At 44.0% G+C, this 23,375-nt stretch overlaps 1 protein-coding gene across 3 annotated transcripts in view; it reads left to right on the plus strand.

The window, feature by feature from the left end:
• The first annotated feature begins 295 nt into the window (after nt 1-295).
• Nucleotides 296-23,375, plus strand: part of LOC115114362 (extended synaptotagmin-2-like) — a 52,330-nt gene continuing 29,250 nt past the window's right edge. Inside the window, exons 1-8 of one of the 3 annotated variants that reach the window (XM_029642537.2) lie at nt 329-378; nt 506-546; nt 738-1,170; nt 15,002-15,043; nt 16,834-16,968; nt 17,454-17,530; nt 17,623-17,695; nt 18,440-18,529. In XM_029642537.2, coding sequence (XP_029498397.1) covers nt 745-1,170; nt 15,002-15,043; nt 16,834-16,968; nt 17,454-17,530; nt 17,623-17,695; nt 18,440-18,529 — 843 coding nt within the window. In that variant the 5' untranslated portion in view covers nt 329-378; nt 506-546; nt 738-744. The other 2 variants (XM_029642536.2, XM_029642538.2) reach the window with 2 other exon arrangements.

Raw genomic sequence — 23,375 nt, forward strand, 5'->3', positions numbered from 1 at the left:
ATTGAGATCTGACCGCAAACCTCCTGCAGTAAACCTCATCGGACCCCCTTTGAGAACCCCTGTGATAGATGACATGTACAATAAATAAACAGTAAAAAAAAACCCACTGATATTAGACTATTTTTGTTGTTGTTGATTATTAGACTATTCGATCAATATTTATGGTTTAAAGTATCCACGAGATGGCGCTTGGAAATCCCTTTTCAAAAATCCCTCCCTGGGTTTGACCTATCTTGACAATGATAATTTCCTGTTAGAAAAATGAGAAAGGGGCTGAGCCAGAGGGCTGAACCATGATTCTGTCTTGTGTGCGTGTAGAGGCGAAACATTCTGAAGCGGGATCTGGTGAAGTGTTACGTTGGAAGGACGTCATGCAGTGTACGGGACTGGTACATCCAATTTAAATAATTACGGATGTCGAATTGGGAAACGGGTGAGGAGAAATATCTGTAATATAACCGAAAACGAATAACGAAAGTGTGCTGTCATTTTGGTTCATTTGCAGCTCATTGGCCACTGAGCAGGTTGACAGGTCGACCAACTCAGGTGAGCCCTTTGCTCCGAACTATGATTCAATCAATCGAAATCTTTCCTCGGCCGCTGTGGTTGCAACATTTTGACAGTGGTAACATTGCAACGTTTCTCAGTGTGTTTGTATTACATTGTAGAAGATACGTTGTGTTTGTACGTGTGAAATGTTTGTCTGTCGCTTATTCTCTTCTCGCTATTCTGTGTAGAGTGGAAATGAGAAGAGCGGTGGCGGCAAAGAGTGGAGCTCAAGGAAAGGAGCCTGGAAAGACAACTTCCACAGGACCAACAACGGCCAGGGAAAATGGACCGAGTTTACCAACAACACCGATATCTCCAGTCAGCCCCACGACACCAATAATAGCCCCGGTGGATCTGAAAAATGAGCCACAGTCTCCCGTCACAGATGCCACTCAGATGTTGATAAAATGTGCCAAGTCCTTCATCGTTATTTTCCCCATTTATGTGTTGGGATATTTTGATTTCAGTTTCAGTTGGGTTTTAGTAGGGCTTACCATCTTTTTCTGGTGGAGAAGACATCAAGGCCACAAAAACAACAGACTGACCCGTTCCCTGGCATTCTTGGAGCATGAAGATAAAACTGTCAAACAAAGTTTGGCGACCTCTGAGTTGCCACCATGGGTAAGAATGACATTATTTTGTTTTATTGAGTTGAACATTTTAACGGTTCTAACACGCCTAACTTATTCCTGGTCAGTTGTAACATATGATTAGGATTATGAATGTTATTTTCCCCACAGCTCAACTGTCAGTTAAATAATCAGTTGCACAGTTTTTTTTAGTGTTGATAGGATAAGGTCATACAAAGGTTCGGGGGTCATCGGCAATGTAACCTATAATTTTGTTCGGGAATGAGCCGAATATGAAAGTTGTGAAAATGGTGGTGTTTGATGCAAGAAACCACTTTACAAAATAGAATGCATTATTATTATTCCCATACCATTATTACAGAAAATCGGACAAATTATGCTACACTCTGCCTATTGTCTATTTAGGCTTGAATAAACTCTCAAAATACACCGCTGCCCCTTTAAGACAAAAAAAGCTGATTAACTGACTTGCTTTTTAAAGATGTCTAGAAATTTACACGTTTTGTGCTCTTGTAGGAAGCAATCACTACCCTATTGCTGACTACAAATGATCTATAACTGGGCTAATAACTCACTAACTAGCAAAGGATATTAACAAAATGTGCACATGCAGCTTTCGCTTTGATCTCAAAAATAAGCAGGCCTACACAAGACCACAGCTGTAAACACAGTCCATTTCAGAGTAAATGGCACAGATCCATATATGGCTATGGTCTATTTGCATATAGGCCTACTGCAGCTCTTTTTTTTCATGTATTTTATTTATTTCACCTTTATTTAACCAGGTAGGCTAGTTGAGAACAAGTTCTCATTTACAATTGCGACCTGGCCAAGATAAAGCAAAGCAGTTCGACACACAACAACACAGAGTTACACATGGAGTAAAACAAACATACAGTCAATAATACAGAACAAAAATAAGTCTATATACAATGTGAGCAAGTGAGGTGAGATAAGGGAGGTAGGCAACAATAAAAGGCCACGGTGGCAAAGTAAATACAATATAGCAAGTAAAACACTGGAATGGTAGATTTGCAGTGGAAGAATGCGCAAAGCTGAAATAAAAAATAATGGCGTGCAAAGGAGCAAAATAAATAAATACAGTAGGGGAAGAGGTAGTTGTTTGGGCTAAACTATAGATGTGCTATGTACAGGTGCAGTAATCTGTGAGCTGCTCTGACAGCTGGTGCTTAAAGCTAGTGAGAGAGATAAGTGTTTCCAGTCTCAGAGATTTTTGTAGTTCGTTCCAGTCATTGGCAGCAGAGAACTGGAAGGAGAGGCGGCCAACGGAAGAATTGGTTTTGGGGGTGACCAGAGAGATATACCTGCTGTAGCGCATGCTACAGGTGCGTGCTGCTATGGTGACCAGCGAGCTGAGATAAGGGGGGACTTTACCTAGCAGTGTCTTGTAGATGACCTGGAGCCAGTGGGTTTGGCGACGAGTATGAAGCGAGGGCCAGCCAACGAGAGCGTACAGGTCGCAGTGGTGGATAGTATATCGGGCTTTGGTGACAAAACGGATGGCACTGTGATAGACCATCCAATTTATTGAGTATGGTATTGGAGGCTATTTTGTAAATGACATCGCCAAAGTCAAGGAATTGTAGGATGGTCAGTTTTACAAGGGTATGTTTGGCAGCATGAGTGAAGGATGCTTTGTTGCGAAATAGGAAGACAATTCTAGATTTAACTTTGGATTGGAGATGTTTGATGTGAGCCTGGAAGGAGAGTTTACAGTCTAACCAGACACCTAGGTATTTGTAGTTGTCCACATATTCTAAGTCAGAACCGTCAAGAGTAGTGATGCTAGTCGAGCGGGCGGGTGCGGGCAGCGAACTGTTGAAAAGCATGCATTTAGTTTTACTAGCGTTTAAGAGCAGTTGGAGGCCACGGAAAAAGTGTTGTATGGTTTGTTAACACAGTGATTGTTTATGCCATACGGGTCTGTGAAGAGGAAGGGCTGAGTCTTGCTTCTCAATGCAATAGAATCCTACTCGAATGTGTTCTGCCTACAACAAAGTCTCTTGCATATTTCATTTTGTTATGTTGCATTAAAAGTGGTTAATATTTTGTTGTTTCGATCAACAGTAAACGGAAACGTTGATGGTGATAACTAACAGGGGAAAATCCAGACAGTTGAGTGAAGTTCAATCTCGTGGTTATCTCCTTGGGCTGATATTTCTTCTGCGCAGCAGTCCTGGTGCTACCGCACTGATGCAGTTTAGAGGGAACATTGATCATCAGTCACCACCAGTCTCAGCTCACCTAACGCAAACTACTGCTTATCACTGAGGACTGGTCAAGTCCACTAAGGAGACAAGTGCCCAGTAACCAATGGTATTATTTTAGGCCCAGCTCTGTTGACATGATGTAATGATGACTGGAGACAGAGGTTACGTCCCAAATGGCAACCTATTGCCTATGTATTGCGCTACTTTTGATCAGAGCACTATGGGCCCTGGTCAAAAGTGGTGCACTATATAGGGAGGTAATGCGCCATTTGGAACGCATCCCAGAGTATCCCTCCATTACATGATTTATGACTTCACACAGGCTCACAACAAATTAAGACCTAATCCTTGGTCTTTGGGTGAGGGCTTTCGATTATTCTGTTTGGGTGTGATGTACTCGCCCTTTCGGCTGCAGGGGCCGAGGCTGTTGGGTCTGTTGTTTACTAGATGGCCATCTGTCTTTCCAATTTTCACTTTTCTATTTCTACCCTGAATGCTTGTTGTGGACAGACCTGAGGTTTCCTCCTTGAGATAGTGTTTTGGTGGAGGGTGTAGTCCTGTCACAGGTCTACATACTTGGCTGTTACGCTGTTGGGTGCAGTCTGTTGGGTTTTGTGTAGGGCTGTCAAACAATTAACATAATTAAGATGCAAGTAACATGACTAGCTAGCTAAAGAATGTTGTTAGTTATCAAACCAGAAAATAGCAGCTTGAGAGTATTTTAAAACGACATGCGCATGAATCTGCAGAAGGACCCCCCCCCCCCAGTAATATTGGGCACAACTTTACATGATTTGGGCTATAGTCACATGGTCATTGACTGTTAACTGGGTTCCGTGTTGTGTTCTGCACTTAAAAGGGTCCGTGTGGAGAAACACGTTCACTTAAAAGGATGAAGAAATGGAGACCTGATGAACGGCGGCAAAAAAATGAACGCGATCAAAATGTCACGTGTTTAACGCGTTAACTTAGACAGCCCTAGTTTTGTGACGTAATATAAATTGTATTTTTGTGACATGAGATAAATAGCCTTAATTCAGAGTGAGAGTGTCGAGCAGTATGATGTATTGGGCTGTGAGTGTAACATCTTAATAGAGGTCGACCGATTATGATTTTTCAACGCCGATACCAATTATTGGAGTACCAAAAAAAGCCGATACCGATTAATCGGACGGTTTTTATTTTTTATTTATTTATTTGTAATAATGACAATTACAACAAAACTGAATGAACACTTATTTTAACTTAATATAATACATCAATATAATCAATTTAGCCTCAAATAAATAATAAAATATGTTCAATTTGGTTTAAATAATGTAAAAACAAAGTGTTGGAGAAGAAAGTAAAAGTGCAATATGTGCCATGTAAACAAAAAAGCTAACATTTAAGTTCCTTGCTCAGAACATGAGAACATATGAAAGCTGGTGGTTCCTTTTTAACATGAGTCTCCAATATTCCCAGGTAAGAAGTTTTAGGTTGTAGTTATTATAGGACTATTTCTCTCTATACCATTTGTATTTCATATACCTTTGACTATTGGATGTTCTTGTAGGCACTTTAGTATTGCCAGTGTAACAGTATAGCTTCCGTCCCCCTTCTCGCCCCTACCTGGGCTCGAACCAGGAACACATCGACAACAGCCACCCTCGAAGCATCGTTACCCATCGCTCCACAAAAGCCGTGGCCCTTGCAAAGCAAGGGGAACAACTACTCCAAGTTTCAGAGCGAGTGATGTCACCGATTGAAACGCTATTAGCGCGCACCCTGCTAACTAGCTAGCCATTTCACATCAGTTATACCAGCCTAATCTCGGGAGTTGATAGGCTTGAATTCATAAACAGCTCAATGCTTGAAGCATTGTGAAGAGCTGCTGGCAAAACGCACGAAAGTGCTGTTTGAATGAATGCGTTTGAGCCTGCTGCTGCCTACCATCGCTCAGTCAGACTGCTCTATCAAATCATAGACTTAATTATAACATAACACACATAAATACAAGCCTTTGGTCATTAATATGGTTGAATCCGGAAACTATCATTTCGAAAACAAAACGTTTATTCTTTCAGTAAAATACGGAACCGTTCCGCATTTTATCTAACGGGTGGCATCCCTATGTCTAAATATTGCTGTTACATTGTACAACCTTCAATGTTATGTCATAATTATGTACAATTCTGGCAAATGAATTACTGTCTTTGTTAGGAATAAATGGACTTGACACAGTTCGCAACGAGCCAGGCGGCCCAAACTGCTGCATATACCCTGACTGCTTGCACAGAACGCAAGAGAAGTGACACAATTTCCCTAATTATAAGAAATTCATATTAACTAAGTATTCAGGTTTAAAAATATATCCTTGTGTATTGATTTTAAAGAAAGGCATTGATATTTATGGTTAGGTTTGGTGCAACGACAGGGCTAAATCATGACCCGTTTGGCGAAGTAGGCTGTGATTTGATGAGAAATTAACAGGCACCGCTTCGATTATATGCAACGCAGGACATGCTAGATAAACTAGTAATATCATCAACCATGTGTAGTTAACTAGTGATTATGTGAAGATTGATTGTTTTTTAAATAAATGTAATGCTAGCTAGCAAATTACCTTGGCTTCTTGCTGCCCTCGTGTAACAGGTAGTCAGCCTGCCACGCAGGTGGTTAGAGCGTTGGACTTGTAACCGGAAAGTTGCAAAAATGAATCCCTGAGCTGACAAGTTAAAAATCTGTCATTCTGCCCTTGAACAAGGCAGTTAACCCACCGTTCCTAGGCCTTCATTGAAAATAAGAATGTGTTCTTAACTGAATCGCCTAGTTAAATTTCCGATTGTTATGATAACTTGAAATCGGCCCTAATTAATCGGCCATTCCGATTAATCGGTTGACCTCTACATCTTAACTTTGCTTACTCAGACTTCAGCTGAAGATCATGGGGAGAGTTGTTACTGTATCTCGGAGGGATCAGGGAAGGGAAAAGTCCATTCACCTGATGAGAGGTAGTTGTCTGAACATTGTGACTGATTATCATTGTTCTTGGTTGGGATATAGTTGATCCCACTTGTCAGTCTTAGGGTGGATTTACATTCGATCTTACTAGACTTATTTTACTATCTCTCTTCAACCTCAGATTTGCAACTTTTCTGTTTACACTAGCCTTGGATGTGGTGTAGCCCAAACCACATTCCTGCTTCATGTGTGAGTGCAGCTATTAGCATACCGTAAATACTAGGGCCGTGACTATCAGTATTGCGATACTCATTAGTATCGTGGCAAGGAAACAAAACATGAAGCGTAGTTAACCTTAGTAAAACAGTCCTAATGTTGGAAACAAACATCCGTTTGTTGTCTTCCAGAGTCACATTTATTTATTTTCCAAACTATAGCACACACTATTTTACATACAGTAGGTTTTTAAAGGACCAAATTTAGGTTTCCTTCATGTTTTAATGTTTGCCTGATTGTGATTGTGATTGTGATTGTGATACTGCTATCTTCACAGCCCTAGTAAATACCATGGAATATAGACAAACAAATAAGGATAGCAATTCAAACTATACAGGAGCTTCTCATCTATACCATATTGCATATAGTGTTGCACACTTGATTAATGCAATGATTCACAAATGTGTGGATATTTTAAAAGCCTTTCATTTTCAATTTGGCTAACAGAGCAACAATGGTGTCTACTGGTATTAAGGTAATTTTGCATGGTGTGGGAGAGCCGTTGTCTTTGCACTATCACTCAGGGGGGTGTAGGTGGTATAGACGTCTACCTCCGGAGGCAGTGTCGGAGACATCTCTTAAAGAGATTTGTGTCTAGATCCATCTCTTTAAACTACACAGGTGTCTCTACTGGACCTAGTTTGTGTTGTCAACAGGGGGGGAAAGTAGATTAGGTATGGGCCTAATCAAATAATTACATATATAATCTCTATTAATTCTATAGGATCTAGTCATAAAGATTTGTCATTAACTTTTATAATGTGTTTTATGGTGGCATAAACACAATCAGTCGTGATGTCTTCATCTGATTTGTCAATCACTTCAAAGGGCTCCTGTACTAGGCTACCCGTGTACTAGGCTACCCGTGTACTAGGCTACCCGTGTACTAGGCTACCCGTGCACGTTCATCCACTCACAACATATTACCAGCCTCCGATCAGTGGTGAAAGGGTAGACATTTTACACCAAACAGCAAAAAGTGTAATCACATTTTGGCGATTGTCTTTAGGCCAGAAGTGATGTGTCCACTGCTGTCTGTACACGCATCTCGGTGTCAGCCACTCATCTCTGCCTTGGCAAAATGGCAGTGTTCTCGTCGAACTACATTGCATTTTGGAGCGTAGGCTGTGCCACCTGTTTAGGTCCATTCGCAAATGTTTCATGCCTCTGACATGCGGTAATGATTCATAGCGGTGACATTTTGTTTTCATTATTGTGATGGGCTCATGTTTTACCGGTACGGCGTACCGCCACTATTTATTTTGCCGGGACACCTCACTTTCACCCCTGGTCGGCGAAGCAGTGTAGTGTAAGGATGCCCTTATTTGTATGGGTACCCACTTAATCAGCCAGCTAGATCAATGCTGCTACTCAACATGTTTGTTTCCCAACTTCAAACAACAGTTCACTTTCCCCACATCACTGTGCTTGACAGTAGCTCAACAGCCCTCATGGAGAGACTATGTAGGTCTATACTGGCCCCTATACCTATTAGGTCCTGCTGTGTCAGAGCAGCTCTGAAGGTCCTGGGGAAGGGGCTGATTTCCATTAGGCTAGGAGGGAGGGAGGAGAATACTGCTAAATTCTAGAAGACCGAGCTTCCTTCCGGTAATATATCGTCAGCGGAAGACCAACATGAATGCTGTTGGGATATCCCATCATTCTGACACTGTAGGGTGTGCAATAAAAAAAACACATGTTTTGAACAATGGGTAAAATTGCGTGTTAATTGTGTAGCTAGTCGTGTAAGAAACCAATAGTCCATACCTCATGTCTCCATCATAATCCGTTTTAAACTTCTTGGAGTTTTTACCCTTGTAGGATGGTCAGAATTAGGGCGACTAATGTAAATCAATGGAGGCAAGAGAAAAAGTGGTCAAAAATCAGGAATATAGCGTCAGCTAGGCTGGATGCTGTGAGAGTTAAGGCTACCTGACAGGTTGACCGTTGAACTTGTCATCTTTCTTGTCAAATCAGGAGGACATAATACTATATAGAGGTAAGATGGATTTTGAGATATGACATGTAGAATTGCTTTATTCAGGTATTTATATGCCTTGTAATAGGTCCTTATTGTAGATCTGACAGGTTGACATTTCACTCTGACAGGTGGACAAGTCAGGGCAAGTACAGGCAGCTTTGGTTAAGTAGCCTATACAGAACAATCAATTCCACACACCACTTGTCTTGGTTACTGTCAGAAACCTGTCCCTGTGTCTGACATTGAGAAAATCAGAAGTAAGCAGCAAGCACTCTGTCAGGAGGAGTGGCATTGATTGTGACGTGATCCACAATACAATAGTTTGAGCTTTATTTGAAAGAAATGCAGCAGGCCTTGCCCTCCTCTAGACTAGGACTGTATCCCAAATGGTACCCTATTCCCTAAATAGTGCACTACTTTTGGCCAGAGTCCTATAGGCCCTGTTCACTACAAAGGGAATTGGGTGCCATTTGCGACACAGCCAGATTAGGTCTCAGCAAATATGCCTGGAATCAGGCTTGAAACAGTGTGGGCTGCAACTCAGCCTGTTGAGCCAGTAATGTCTCATAGTGGATGGACAGTTTTTTTTGTTGTTTTTTTCCTTTTTTACAGAAATGCACACTTACCAATAACTAGGCCTATTTCCTATATTTAAGATGGCTTGCTATCTATATAGATGTCATGCCCGCATCTCTCTGATTCAGAGGGGTTGGGTTAAATGCTGAAGACACATTTTCAGTTGAATACATTCAGTTATACAACTGACTAGGTATCCCCTTTTTCATAGTTTATTCCTCTGAGCCAATATAAGCCTCCCTCTCTCTCTGTTTTGCACTTTCCAATGGTGTGTCATCGTGGTGTGTCAATTTTTTTGTTGTTGAACAGAGAGCCTTGATTATTTCAAATGTGCAGACCCTGTGCTGTTTTTTATTACTGCCACTACCTTCACAGAGTCTCATGGGAGCGATGAGTGTTGAACACAGCCTTGTGCTGTCGAGGTTTGCCTCTGACTACAGGGAGAGGAGAATAGGCTTTGTTTGACTTTTGTTCAAACCTACAGTCATGGGATCAAAGTAATGTACTGCTGTTGCATATGACCCTAATCACCACCACACACGGTCTCTTATAGGAGTGACAGGTCTCAGTGACCTGGAGAAGGAAAGACAGTCCAGTCATCATCACAGTGATATGACTGACACATTTATGGGGGATCTAAGGACAACACACACAACAATGCAGGAGATTTTACAAGGTGAATTTCCTCGTTATTATACCATGTGTACCACCACCCTGAGATACAATATATTTCCTGTGTTGCCTGTATAGTACAGAGCCGGTAGTAGTATAGAGCCGGATCCTGCTCTAGTTACTCTCGTGCATGTTTCCCCTATATACATTAAGCAGAGGTGCACCGCTTCCTAGTGGATGACCTGCTCATGGCATGGCAGATACTGTAGCTCATGTGCCAGAAAGGCCTGTGAAGGTCTGTGATTTGATACTCCCCACAATGGCTCTCTCTGGTTCCTGTGGTGATTTATACGTCCCTCTCCACCCTACCATAAAGGCTGAAATATATGTGGGAACAACGGTCTTGTCATATAGTATGTCCTGTCCTGCAACATTTACCTCCCGCCATTGATATAAAAGAAACGCCCCTTTTTCAGGACCCTGTCTCTCAAAGATAATTTGTAAAAATCCAAATAACTTCACAGATCTTCACAGGAAAGGGTTTAAACACTGTTTCCCATGCTTGTTCAATGAACCATAAACAATTAATGAACATGCACCTGTGGAACGGTCGTTAAGACACTAACAGCTTACAGACGGTAGGCAATTAAAGTCACAGTTATTGAAACTTGGGACACTAAAAAGGCCTTTCTACTGACTCTGAAAGACACCAAAAGAAAGACGCCCAGGGTCCCTGCTCATCTGCGTGAACGTGCCTTAGGCATGCTGCAAGGAGGCATGAGGACTGCAGATGTGGCCAGGGCAATAAATTGCAATGTCCATACTGTGAGACGCCTAAGACAGCGCTACAGGGAGACAGGACGGACAGCTCATCGTCCCCGCAGTGGCAGACCACGTGTAACAACTCCTGCAACACAGGATCGGTACATCTGAACATCACACCTGCGGGACAGGTACAGGATGGCAACAACAACTGCCTGAGTTACACCAGGAACGCACAATCCCTCCATCAGTGCTCAGACTGTCCGCAATAGGCTGAGAGAGGCTGGACTGGGGGCTTGTAGGCCTGTTGTAAGGCAGGTCCTCACCAGACATTACCGGCAACAACGTTGCCTATGGGCACAAACCCACTGTCGCTGGACCAGACAGGACTGGCAAAAAAGTGCTCTTCACTGACAGGTCGTAGTTTTGTCTCACCAGGCGTGATGGTCGGTTTTGCGTTTATCGTCGAAGGAATGAGCGTTACACCGAGGCCTATACTCTAGAGGTGGAGGGTCTGTCATGGTCTGAGGCGTTGTCACAGCATCATCGGACATAGCTTGTTGTCATTGCAGGCAATCTCAATGCTGTGCGTTACAGGGAAGACATCCTCCTCCCTCCTGACATGACCCTCCAGCATGACAATGCCACCAGCCATACTGCTCGTTCTATGCGGGATTTCCTGCAAGACAGGAACGTCAGTGTTCTGCCATTGCCAGCGAAGAGCCCGCATCTCAATCCCATTGAGCACGTCTGGGACCTGTTAGATTGGAGGGTAAGGGCTAGGGCCATTCCCCCAGAAATGTCCGGGAACTTGCAGGTGCCTTGGTGAAAGAGTGGGGTAGCATCTCACAGCAAGAACTGGCAAATCTGGTGCAGTCTATGAGGAGGAGATGCACTGCAGTACTTAATGCAGCTGGTGGCCACACCAGATACTGACTGTTACTTTTGATTTTGACCCCTCCCTTTGTTCAGGGAAACATGATTCAATTTCTGTTAGTCACATGTCTGTGGAACTTGTTCAGTTTATGTCTCAGTTGTTGAATCTTGTTATGTTTACAAACATATTTACACATGTTAAGTTTGCTGAAAATAAACACAGTTGATAGTGAGAGGACGTTTCTTTTTTTGCTGAGTTTATTGCTTTCTGACTACTGACCTGACTACTTTCCACAGTAGCAGAAAGGGCTAAACCTGCAACCTCTGGTTGAGTTGGAAGTTGGAGCTGTCGCTTTTGACCCGCTGCTCTGTAATGCCTCAGACACAGTTACTGCTACTGACTTTTGACCTAGTAAGCAAACAGAAGATCTGAGTGTGATAGTTTCATGGCACTAGGACCTTTTTCTTTTTTTACTGTAATAATACTGACATCTGTCACAAATGCACTATTCTGAAGGCAACACTAGTCACGTCCTAACCAACAAAATGTAAATAGCTGGTGAGAGCAAGACGATCAGTGTAATTCCATGTCTAGGCCTATACAGTATATTACAATTTCATTTTTTGTTATTATAGTGTTTCACTCTCTCTTCATAGATAATCCCACAGAACACAAATCTCGTAAATTGTTCCTGTCCACTGATAGCACTTTAGTGTGTGTGTGTGCTACCCAAGAGGAAATGCCTGCGTTAGAGGCAAGAGAGGGGGTATCCTGGCGAGGTTAAGGTGAAGGGAGAACCTGCCACCTCTTCCCTCCATTCTACTGGCCAATATACAGTCACTTGATAATGATAGATGACCTCTGATCGCAGGTTTGCTACCAATGGGACTCTCAACTGCAATATTCTCAGCTTTTCTGAAACATTGCTCACGGACAAGATACCCCCATGGCTGTCCAACTGTCTCATCAACAACAACTGGTGTGCTGACTCGAGCGCGGTGGAAGTATCAACTCATTGATCACAGTCTTGGAATACCTAATGGTCAAATGCCGACCCTTCTACCTCCCGAGGGAGTTTTCAGCTGTTATCGTCATTGTTTTATATATACCACCTTAGTATAAGAAAAATAACAATCTGGCACTTGTGCTGACATTACTTCCAGAGGCAGTTTGGAACTTGGTAGTGAGTGTTGCAACCGAGAACAGACGATTTCTACGAGCTACGTGCGTCAGCACACGGCGGCCCCGTTCTGTGTGCTTGTCTCGTCTGCCACTTCGGGGCTGAACCGTTATTTCTCCTAGACATTTCCACTTCACAATAACGCACTTACAGTTGATTAGGGCAGCTTAAGCAGGGCATAAATTTGACGAACTGACTTGTTGGAAAGGTGGCATCCTATGATGTTGCAACATTGAAAGTCACTGAGCTCTTCAGTAAGGCTGTCAGAAACGGGTGTGGCTGAAATAGCCAAATCCACTAATTTGAAGTCGTGTCTACATACATTTGGTGATTTACTATATCTACCTCTATCACTCCAGTATCCCTACATATAGTAAATATGGTACTGGAACTGACCCTGTATATAGTATGCTTGCTTACTTGATCATGTTCATCTTGTTTTTGTCCTATCTTGTTATTGTTAGTACTACATTGATATTGATTACTGCATTGCTGGCTTTAGAGCTTGCAAGAAAGGCCTTTCACTATGCATGTGACATTAAAACTATATAGGGATTAGGGTGCCATTTGGGGCGTATTCCCTCACGACTCTCCCATGAGCTGTCATAAGGTGAGATGACCACAATGCTCCACCTCACATGAGATAGGCCCTCTACATTGGTTTATATTTACATACTGTACTAAGATACGCCATAACACCATGAACTATAAGCCTATCGCCATACAGACAAGCCATACAGGCTTGAAGGAGCTTTCTAAATAACCCATGTTTTATTTTATTGTTAAACAATTTTATTCATGATCCTCTGTTTTCCGTGGCACCAAAAACAAGAGTTCCCCTTCAATGGGCACTCTGAGTCTGTTGGTTGGAAACCAGACTGTCCACCAGACTGACAAGTTCAGTCAAACCAGGAAATTACTTCTCCTGTGAGGAATTACAACAAACTTTTGCTTTTATTTTCCACTGCGTGGGATCTCTCACTCTCAAGGAAGGCTGAAATATGCTGCTAGTCAAACTCTTGTTTGTCTACTACAGACCCTAAAAAGAAGAGCAACATCCTGATAATGTGTCATTGAAGGGGGAACTTTATCTGGGAAATGAATCAGTTGTCTTCGGTTGTGACAAGGAAATCAAATCTGATTGTACAATATAATGCAGACTCATGCCTGGCTATTTGGGATTGAGTTCGTGGTATTACAGTCAAATAGCATCCCTATGCATTGGAACTGCTCCGGGGTGAGGTTTCCCCTATGTAGTAAAGATCTAGGATCAGCTTCTCCTCCCCCAATCCCAACCTTCACCAGGTGGCGTTTTCCATGTAACTTACCCAGGATCAGTGTTTACAGCCATCTTCACCCTACACCCATTCAAACCATACTTGTCCAGTTTCTTTACTTCATTGATAGAGCAATACTACTTTAACACTCCACCACTACTTTGACATAGTTCCTTTCATCATTGAACTGATCTAATCTGTATTTGAGTACATCCCAATTACCCTGCTCAGTGCCTATAGAATTGAGTTACTCTCTCAATATGTCTCAATATGAGCCCAGGATTGCTCTCTGAACAGTCAAGCTTGTGTATGAGGCTGTTCCAAGTGGCACCCGATTCCCTATATAGTGCACTACTTTAAAAGCGGTGCGCTATGTAGTGAATAGGGTGCCATTTGGGATGCTGCCGGCCTGCAGAAGCTCTGTCTGTGCAACTGCATGTCTGTCATATTCGACTCCCTGCCTCAGCAATCTCAAAGTGGCTTGGTGCTGCTGTTCTCACGCTGTCAGCCTTAGACAGCAATACTGCAGCATTGCCTCTGAATGCACAGAATCAGCACTTCCTTCCTCTCTAAGCTTTACATTTGGTGCTTTTAAACCACACCGTCGTCATCATTTTCATCTTCTCCTTCCTCATCATTCCTAGACAGCCACAGATATCAAAGCTCTATAATAAGAGGATTTAATGTTGAGGGATTGTTCTGGAGAAGAAGTGGGATTGCTGTTTTGTATCGGTTCTGTGGGTGTGGACTGTTGATAGAACTGCAGATGCAAGGGAGTCCTCATTGTTTGGAGTGTTCTGTGTACTGTAACAGTGTCTGGTTTGTCTTGAACAGATATAGGGAGTGTACAGGGAGATGACTATAGAGCTTGGCCTGGATAGCTGCATAAAACACTACTTAACAAAAGGGATGTGCTGTGTGTATGTGTTAGTGTATTAGTAGAATACCAGCATCATACAACAGACACTACAGTATCCTGTTAAACGTGTCAGTTGGGTCACTGTCTATTGGTTTACTGAAAGTCTGTAATCATTTCACACACGTTTTTTACTAACTACAAATGAGACATGACATGTTGCATCTACCCAACTGTATCTCTGATCAGACAGGAATATGAACTGATCAATGTTATTCTCTTTCATTCCAGGTTCATTATCCAGACGTGGAGAGGGTGGAATGGCTCAACAAGGTACTGAACATCTTCACTGCAGTGTCCTACAGTATACTGACCAGACCTGGATTCAAATTCTATTGGAGATCTTTCAAATACTTTGAGTGTTTGCTCTAGCCTGCCTAACAGATGGGTGGGTTTTGCAGTTTTGGGACTATCCTATTGGTCTTTCAACCCAGGCAAGCTCAATCAAGAACGGATGATAAAGTATTTAAAATAATATTTGAACCCAGGTCTGATACCAACTTCCCCTGCTGCAGCACTTCCCCTGCTGCAGCACTTCCCCTGCTGCAGCACTTCCCCTGCTGCAGCACTTCCCCTGCTGCAGTAATTCCCCTGCAGGCAGGCGTGGGCTGGGAGGTGGGGCAGGGCTGAGAGGCGGGGGCGGGCTGGGCTGAGAGGCGGGGCGGGGAAGCGGGCTGAGAGGCGGGGAAGCGGGCTGAGAGGCGGGGAAGCTGGCTGAGAGGCGGGGAAGCTGGCTGAGAGGCGGGGAAGCTGGCTGAGAGGCGGGGAAGCTGGCTGAGAGGCGGGGAAGCTGGCTGAGAGGCGGGGAGGCTGGCGAGCACTTAGGGCTGGGAAGCGAGCGGGCAGGCAGGGCTGGCAGGCGAGCGGGTTGGGGAGCAGGTGGGCTGGGAGGCGGACGGGCTCGGGAGCGGACAGGCAGGCAAGGCTGGGGAGCGGGCAGGCAGGGTGGGCGTGCGGGCGGGCTGGGGAGCGGACAGGCAGGCAGGGCTGGGAGGCGGACGGGCTCGGGAGCGGACAGGCAGGCAAGGCTGGGGAGCGGACAGGCAGGCAGGCTGGGAGGGGGCGGGGAGCGGGCAGGCGGGCAGGCAGGGCTGGGAGGGGGCGGGCTGGGGAGCAGGCAGGCAGGGCTGGGAGGCGGGTGGGCTGGGGAGCGGACATGCAGGCAGGGCTGGGAGGCGGGCGGGCTGGGGAGCGGACAGGCAGGCAGGCAGGGCTGGGAGGCGGGCGGGCTGGGGAGCGGGCAGGCAGGCAGGGCAGGGGCTGGGGGGAGGGGCAGGCAGGCGGGCGGGGGGCTGGGGAGCGGACAGGCAGGCAGGGGGCTGGGAGGCGGGCGGGCTGGGGGGAGCGGACAGGCAGGCAGGGAGGCGGGGGGCTGGGAGGGACAGGCAGGCTAGGGACTGGGAGGCAGGGCTGGGACTAGGCAGGCAGGGCTGGGGGGCGGGCAGGCAGGCAGGCTGGGGGGACGGGCGGGCTGGGAGGCTGGCAGGCAGCAGCCTGATATAAATCGTCCCGTATCTGGAGCTCTGCAAACCCAGCTCCAGTACCAGCCTCCTTGGAGACCCTTCTCACTTCCAGAACTCACTGGAGAGGGAGGTGTTACTGTGACAAACAGACGTCTAGGGATTTAGTCCATGTTTCTAAGATGCATTAGATAATAAAAAGAGCAAAATTTTGTTTTCTTGACCTCTATTGGTTATTCAACAGTGTTAGAAGCTGAGGTTTTTATGGTAGACTCAAAATGTGGTAAGGAACATCACTAAAACAAAGACGAGCCAATAAACTGTAGCAGGGCCACACCCAAACAAAGAAAATGCGGCAGTTGAGATAATGGTAGGCAATTATGAGGCCATTTCCTACCTGTTAGCTCTGATGCAGTAATGCTCCTAATTTTCCTTTTGAGGATTAAAGTATTTATCTTCAATTGAACAGTTTAATATTTAGTCCTATTAAATAAAACCATACAGAGAACAGGGCCGTTACCTGTGTGGTGTGTCGGACAGACATTGAGCTTTGAGAATATGACCCGTCTAACCCTGAGTCTTCCTCGTTGCCTCCCTCCCCAGACAGTGAAACAGATGTGGCCGTACATCTGTCAGTTTGTTGACAAGCTGTTCAGAGAGACCATCGAGCCGGCTGTGAAGGGGGCTAACGCTCACCTCAGCTCCTTCTGCTTCACCAAGATCGACATGGGGGACAAGGTGAGACTGAGGCATTTAGATACATGTATGTTTGTAATGAGTTCTGGGGTCAATGTTACTGTTGGTTAGGTTCCCACTGTTATGTCAAGCCGTATGGAAAGCGTTCTATATCCTGTTATATAGGTGTTTGGTCTGTGTAATATAGTTAATAGGTGTTTACAGTCATTAGCAATATATCAACAATGTCCAGTTATGTTTCCTGCATGTACATTTTCATATTTGTTTTCATATTTGTTAACCTTGACGTGTGGTTGGACCAGCGCACTTAGGTTTTCCCTTGTTTGAGCACACAGAGGCACTTGTCAACCAGTGGGTCCTGCTTTGTCATCCCATCATCTCTCTTTCTCTCTCTCTCTCTCTTTCTCTCTCTCTTCTCTCTCTCTCTTTCTCTCTCTTGCTCTCTCTTGCTCTCTCTCTTGCTCTCTCTTGCTCTCTCTTGCTCTCTCTTGCTCTCTCTCGCTCTCTCTCGCTCTTTCTCTCTGCAGCCACTAAGGGTGAACGGGGTCAAAGTGTACACTGAGAATGTGGACAAACGACAGATTATCATGGACCTGGAGATTAGGTATAGTCACATGCACTGTGGTTCAATTTGAAGAGGTTTCTGATTTGATGTAATTGTGCATCATAACACATTGGTTTTGTTTATCTTTTCAGCTTTATTGGAAATACAGAGATTGATGTTGACATCAAGAAATACTACTGCAGAGCTGGTATAAAAAGTATACAGGTAGTCATGATTTTAATATCATACACATGAATACACTACATACTATTCTGAAATGTGACTTTCTCCCGCTATTGAAGAGTTGATATACCAGACCGGAGTTTGGAGAGGATCTGTCTGGTGCATTAGACTAACCATTAGCCACTGCCATATTTGGCTATGCATTATGTAAACTGCAGTTTTCCTCTCCACACAATATGTTGACACATATAGATAAGGATGAAAGGTGATTATACAATATTGGCAGAGGTTGCCCTTGCAAACCACCAGCATATTTGCTGTTCCGAGATCAGAGAGAGACAGTTATATTCAGAGTAGCCTACAGTAAAGATTGCAAACTCGTTGTCTATGGCTAGATTAAAGACTCATGCGTCCACTCTGATAGACTGTTTAGGTATCAGTCCAGATTTCAGACTGTTTTGAGGCTCAATCACCACCTTCATTTGTGAACGGAGACACCTGAAACCCCAAATTCTTTTTAAATATAAAGGAATACCATTGCATGTTAATGGATGACTTTGGATAAAGTAATCCCATTTCAGCTCTGGACCCATTTAAAATATTTAGATGGACTAATGTTCCACTTTTCCTTGAAAAGATGTCAACAAGGCCCATTACCTATACAGACAGTGATAGTGAAGCTGTGGATAATAAGAATTGCTTATCATACCACTGTTACATATGTTGTAAGACTGATACCCCATGCTCTGCTTCTGAAAAGCCACTGATTTGGCCTGTTTTCTGCAGCTTCAAGGTGTCTTGAGGGTCGTCATGGAGCCCTTGCTCGGAGACATGCCATTGATCGGAGCCCTAGCTGTCTTTTTCCTGAAGAAGCCTGTAAGTACTGGCAGCCATTTTGACTAATTCTACAACTCTTGTAGTGGTTTTAAACCTCTGAGGACGGAGTGGTCTGCAGACAACTGGATGTGAAGGACATTTTGTTGAGCTCCAGTTTCAGAAAGCCCAAGTCTAATTATAATTGGTCTGCATCCCAAATGAATACCAATTCCCTATATGGTGCACAACTTTTGATGGGCTCTGGTCAAAGTAGTGCACTATGTAGGGAATAGGGTGCCATTTGGGACGCAGTCTTAGTCCATCCCCTGCTCCTTGACTACTGTCTTCATGTGTGTCAGCATCTGCTATAGATTGAGGGTTTGATAGGGGATCCCTGAGGAGAATGAGACATGCCATCAAAAGGACAAGAAGGGCACTGTAACTACTTCCTTTTGGATGTATTTTCTTCAGTCATCACAACTGAAGTGATAATAGGTACAATAGCTTGGATATATTTCCTAGCTAGTCAATAATACTCTGGCCTTATTTTCACCAGACTCAGTTTCAGGTGACGTTGATTACCAGTAGCCACTCGCCATTTGTCTCTGTGGTCGATACATGTTCTAATTTTAGTGGTGTGACGTTATGGGACTGAATTAGCATTGCTGTGTTTATCCGTAAGATATGGGTCTTATCGCCTCGGTGTCGGGGTGGGGAGAGCAAATGAGCTTTATTTGGAGTCTCCTCTGTGCTGTTATGCAGTCGAGGCGGCGTCTCTCACATTGGGTAGGATTTCTGCTTACTCCTCATATTGATTTACCTCTACGACGAACTATGCTGCTTATCGCCTGTTATTACTCATTAAAGGTCTATGGTAAATCAGCTGGACATCCAATCTATAGCATCTCATACAACAACCCTCCCCTCTTGGCCGAAGACATATTAACCCTTAAAGCAACTAAAATCAGTTAGTGTTGGACCGGTGCTGTGAGCAGATCGTTCCAGGGCAGCTGAGATGAATCATTTCTCGCCAGTTAAACTCGATAATCGTCACACAGAACCAACCTTTACAGTCCAGTCCTGATTACAATAGCATGCCACATGTACTTCCCTAGCCTGTCTAGAACTACGCTCATTGTAAAACGTAATCCTAACCACTTTTAGTATCAGTTGTGATGCAATGACACAGCGTTAAAACAATAGAGTTAGTAGAGACATTGCAGCAGAGACGAGGAGCTGCCGTTAGCCCTACAAACACAGAACACAGAGATTGGCCAGAGGGCTGACACAGATCCCCAGTACAGTATCTGCCAGTGCTATTTTCTCCCTAATCTGGTCCGAGGCATTGGTCTAAGTCCTGGGATGAAGACTGGGCTGTAGTGAAGTCCTTAAGAGCGACAAACAGCCGTCTGTCTAAGCCTTATTTTAACCTCTGGAGCTCTGCTATTTCTCTTGAACTGGACTCTTTTTAGCCTGGTCCCACATCTGTCTCTTCTGTCTTGACAGATCTGGGACCAGGCTAGACTGCTATAGAGCCCATGGTGCCTATACACGTTCACCTCTGACCTGTAGTGCAGTCATAGAGACTTTTAAAATAATGAGTGAAAGGTCTACCCCTCTAACCAGTCTATCATTTCCATTGGATTTACCGCCGCCTTGAAGACGGCATTACCTGTAAAGCACTGGTCCTTCATAATCCTCCTGCCCCTCTACCCTGACAGACAGTCTATCTATCCCTTAAGTTGTGTTGTTTGGTCTCAAAGCTACCGTCAATGAGGTATCTGACACCCTTCAGGCCTGGCTGATAACCTGTGCCCGAGGGAGGTGGAAATGTGAGTGGCGCTGCTGAGGCTGCGTAGTGGAGCCACTGTGTGTTTGAATGTAGAGCAGTGCAGCCAGCCAGGATAAAAGGCCTCCCCAGGACTGTTTGATGCTGCAGCATTCTCCTGCCATGCGGTCATAACCAAAGAGGAAACCACCTTTTCTTTCCACTGACTAACAGAGGGCATTTGTTTAACCCAACGTCATTACATTAAGACCCTTGTCATGTGCTCTTCATCTATAAACAGCGCTGATTGTTGTTTAATTAAATGAACCTTGGATATAATCAATGCATTTTACTGGTAGGTTGCTGTTTAGAGTCATGGCTTAGTTAGCAGGGCTATGACGATAGCAGCTCCACTTTTTTTCAAGGCAAAACTGAAAACACGAAGCAGACAAACTGTAATATCAAATATTGTGTGCTATTGCTTGGGAAATAAATAAATATCACTCTAGATTAGAACATAATGATGTTTGTTTCCAACATTAGGGCGGTTTTCCTGAATAAGTTAAATCCACTTTGTGAAGGCTAAGTGGGTGCATGCCGCCCGCCGTCCTGCCTCGCCAGATAAAAGCCAGACAGCGGTTCGGACTGCTCTGCAGCCTGCCTGCCAGTCAACCAGTCGCTGGTCTTTATGGTTCCTTCCAAAATGGCACTCTATTCCCTATGTAGTGCACTACTTTTGACCAGGGCCCATAGGACTCTGATCATAAGTAGTGTACTATGTAGGGATTGGGGAACAGGGTTTCATTTGGGATGCAGCTATGTCTTCTTTGTATCCCCACTGCAGTCAGAACATGGGAGCAGGCTGTGAAACATATCTGTGTCAACATCAGGAGAGACAGGAAAATCATCATAACGCCCAGCCCAGGCCTTAGACAAGTGTTGAAAGCGTCATCATCACCTGATCACTGTCAGCCGTTCCTTCTTGTGTCCTGTATTCTGTTATGCATTTTGGGTAAGGCATCACGTGTCACTCCTTGCTTGACAATACATTAAAATCCAGGTGAGAATTGGATTAGGTGAGGAATGTAAGTCATTCTGTTGCCAGAATTCAGAAGTTCCTAATAGTTGAATAAGAAAAATGAAGGAACACTGTCATCATCACACAAGAGCACAGCATGTTGTTTACCTTGTAGGCCTTTAGGTCATTAGAGCTGTTCGTTATGGGAAAGAATGCTGCTGTGTCGTGGTCAGAATCCTGTCAAAGCTTGTGCCTGCAGCACTGAGAGGAGTCGACATAGAGCATTCTCTGTTGCTTTTGGGGAGTGGCACACAGACAGTGTTCTATGATTCAGTGGGCAGAACTTCTGGCTTGGGTACTGGAACAGAGAAAGACATGGCTTGCATCCCAAATGGCACCCTATTACCCACGTAGTGCACAAAAGTAATGCACTATATAGGAAAGGGTGGAATTTGATATGCACCCATGGCTCTTTCACCATACTGGTCAGACTAACCCAGTAACATAGCTAGCCAGGTCACAAGGCTGTGTTCCCCTAGAGACTGTCACAACACAGCATTCTCAGAAAGTTTGATTCCTTCATCTACGACCCTGGAACACAGTCTAGGCCTACGTTCATTCCTGAGCCTACTAAATGTTTGGCGTTGTTCTAAGTCGTTTTGCAGTCGTGCACTATTGTGAAGCTACAGTGCACCGTTGCTGCACACATTCTGGCATTGTCCTGAAAACTTCGAGCTGGCGTTAAAGTATTTGTTTGGAATCCAATCCACACTAAGGATGCGTCCCAAATGGCACTTTATTCCCTGGTCAAAAGCCCTGGTTAAAAGTAATGCAAAGTACTGCATGGGGAATAGGGTGCCCAATCCAGTCTCATAGCAAAACACATTATGTTACTTTTCGTTTGGCCTACTATTTGTAATAGCGGTTGTACAATATCCTTGTACAGTATCCTACGCCTATGCTGCGTTAGGTTAGGGGTTAGGGTTAGGAGTAAGGTTGAAGGGTTAAGGTTAGGGTTTGGGGAAGGGTTAGCTAACATGCTAAGTAGTTAAAAAGTAGCTAAAAAATATAGTAGGTGCTACTTAGCTGAAATGCTAAAGTTGTCCATGATGAGATTCGGGACGGATTTTTGTCAAATATAATACGTTTGGCTCTCTGAGACCAGGCTGGGGTGCCATTTGACATACCACATACTGTACAGCCTACAGTCCTCTCTTCCATGAAACCAGTACAGAACGTACAGTTACTGTAGATACGGTATAGTTTGCCCTGTAGTGAGAATCTTGTAAGCATTCAATCTGTCTCCCTATACGGTGTTTCAATCTTCTCGACAGTGCTCATTTTCCTCAAGAAAATTGCTTTCCGCTCTAGATACCGCTTTTAAAGTTAATGTCCGTGTTCACTGTTCAGGTCAAAGTAATAACCATTTACCAGATACTGTAGCAGTCATTTGTAGCTGTCTTCAAAGATATGACATGATGAAAGTGGATAATATCTTCCATTATAAAGTATCAATTATTGCCTTGCTCTGGAAATGTCAGTTAGAACCAGTTCAAATGAATGTCTTTTGGCTAGTTTTTTTATGCTGCTGTGAATGAGTGCGCTGTTGTGTTTTACTAGGAAACTGTACTCCTCATAGACAAGCTTTTATTAGCTGTTGAGCAGCTTCCAATTTGCTGCTTTTTAGCCATTGGAAATTCCTCTTCTGATGATAATATCTGAGTCGCTGAGATAGATTCACTGTTTGTCAACTCTCTCTATAGACTTCTTATTAAAACACAACTCTCATCAATCTTAAATTCCAATTGGTAATTATTTTCTTATATTTTATTTGCAAGTGTTTATGCTTAGTTAAACTCTTAGAAAACAACTTGAACTATTGATATTATACTAATTGTGTCTGTCATTTTCTACTCATTTTATTACAATGAAAAGCTGAATGAGAGTATTAGCTAGATGAGAACACTTGATTAAAACATTAAGCTGTTTGCACTTCAGTAGCCTTACTATTCAGTGCTTAGTTAACTAGGGTTGGCAGGAAACACACAAAGCTAAAGCCTACCCCACAATATGCATGTCCTCTCTGCATTAGTGTACAGAAATGGCTAGTCTTATTGTTT

The sequence above is a fragment of the Oncorhynchus nerka genome, linkage group LG9b (genome assembly GCF_034236695.1).
Source record: "Oncorhynchus nerka isolate Pitt River linkage group LG9b, Oner_Uvic_2.0, whole genome shotgun sequence".
NCBI classification, from domain to species: Eukaryota; Metazoa; Chordata; class Actinopteri; order Salmoniformes; family Salmonidae; genus Oncorhynchus; species Oncorhynchus nerka.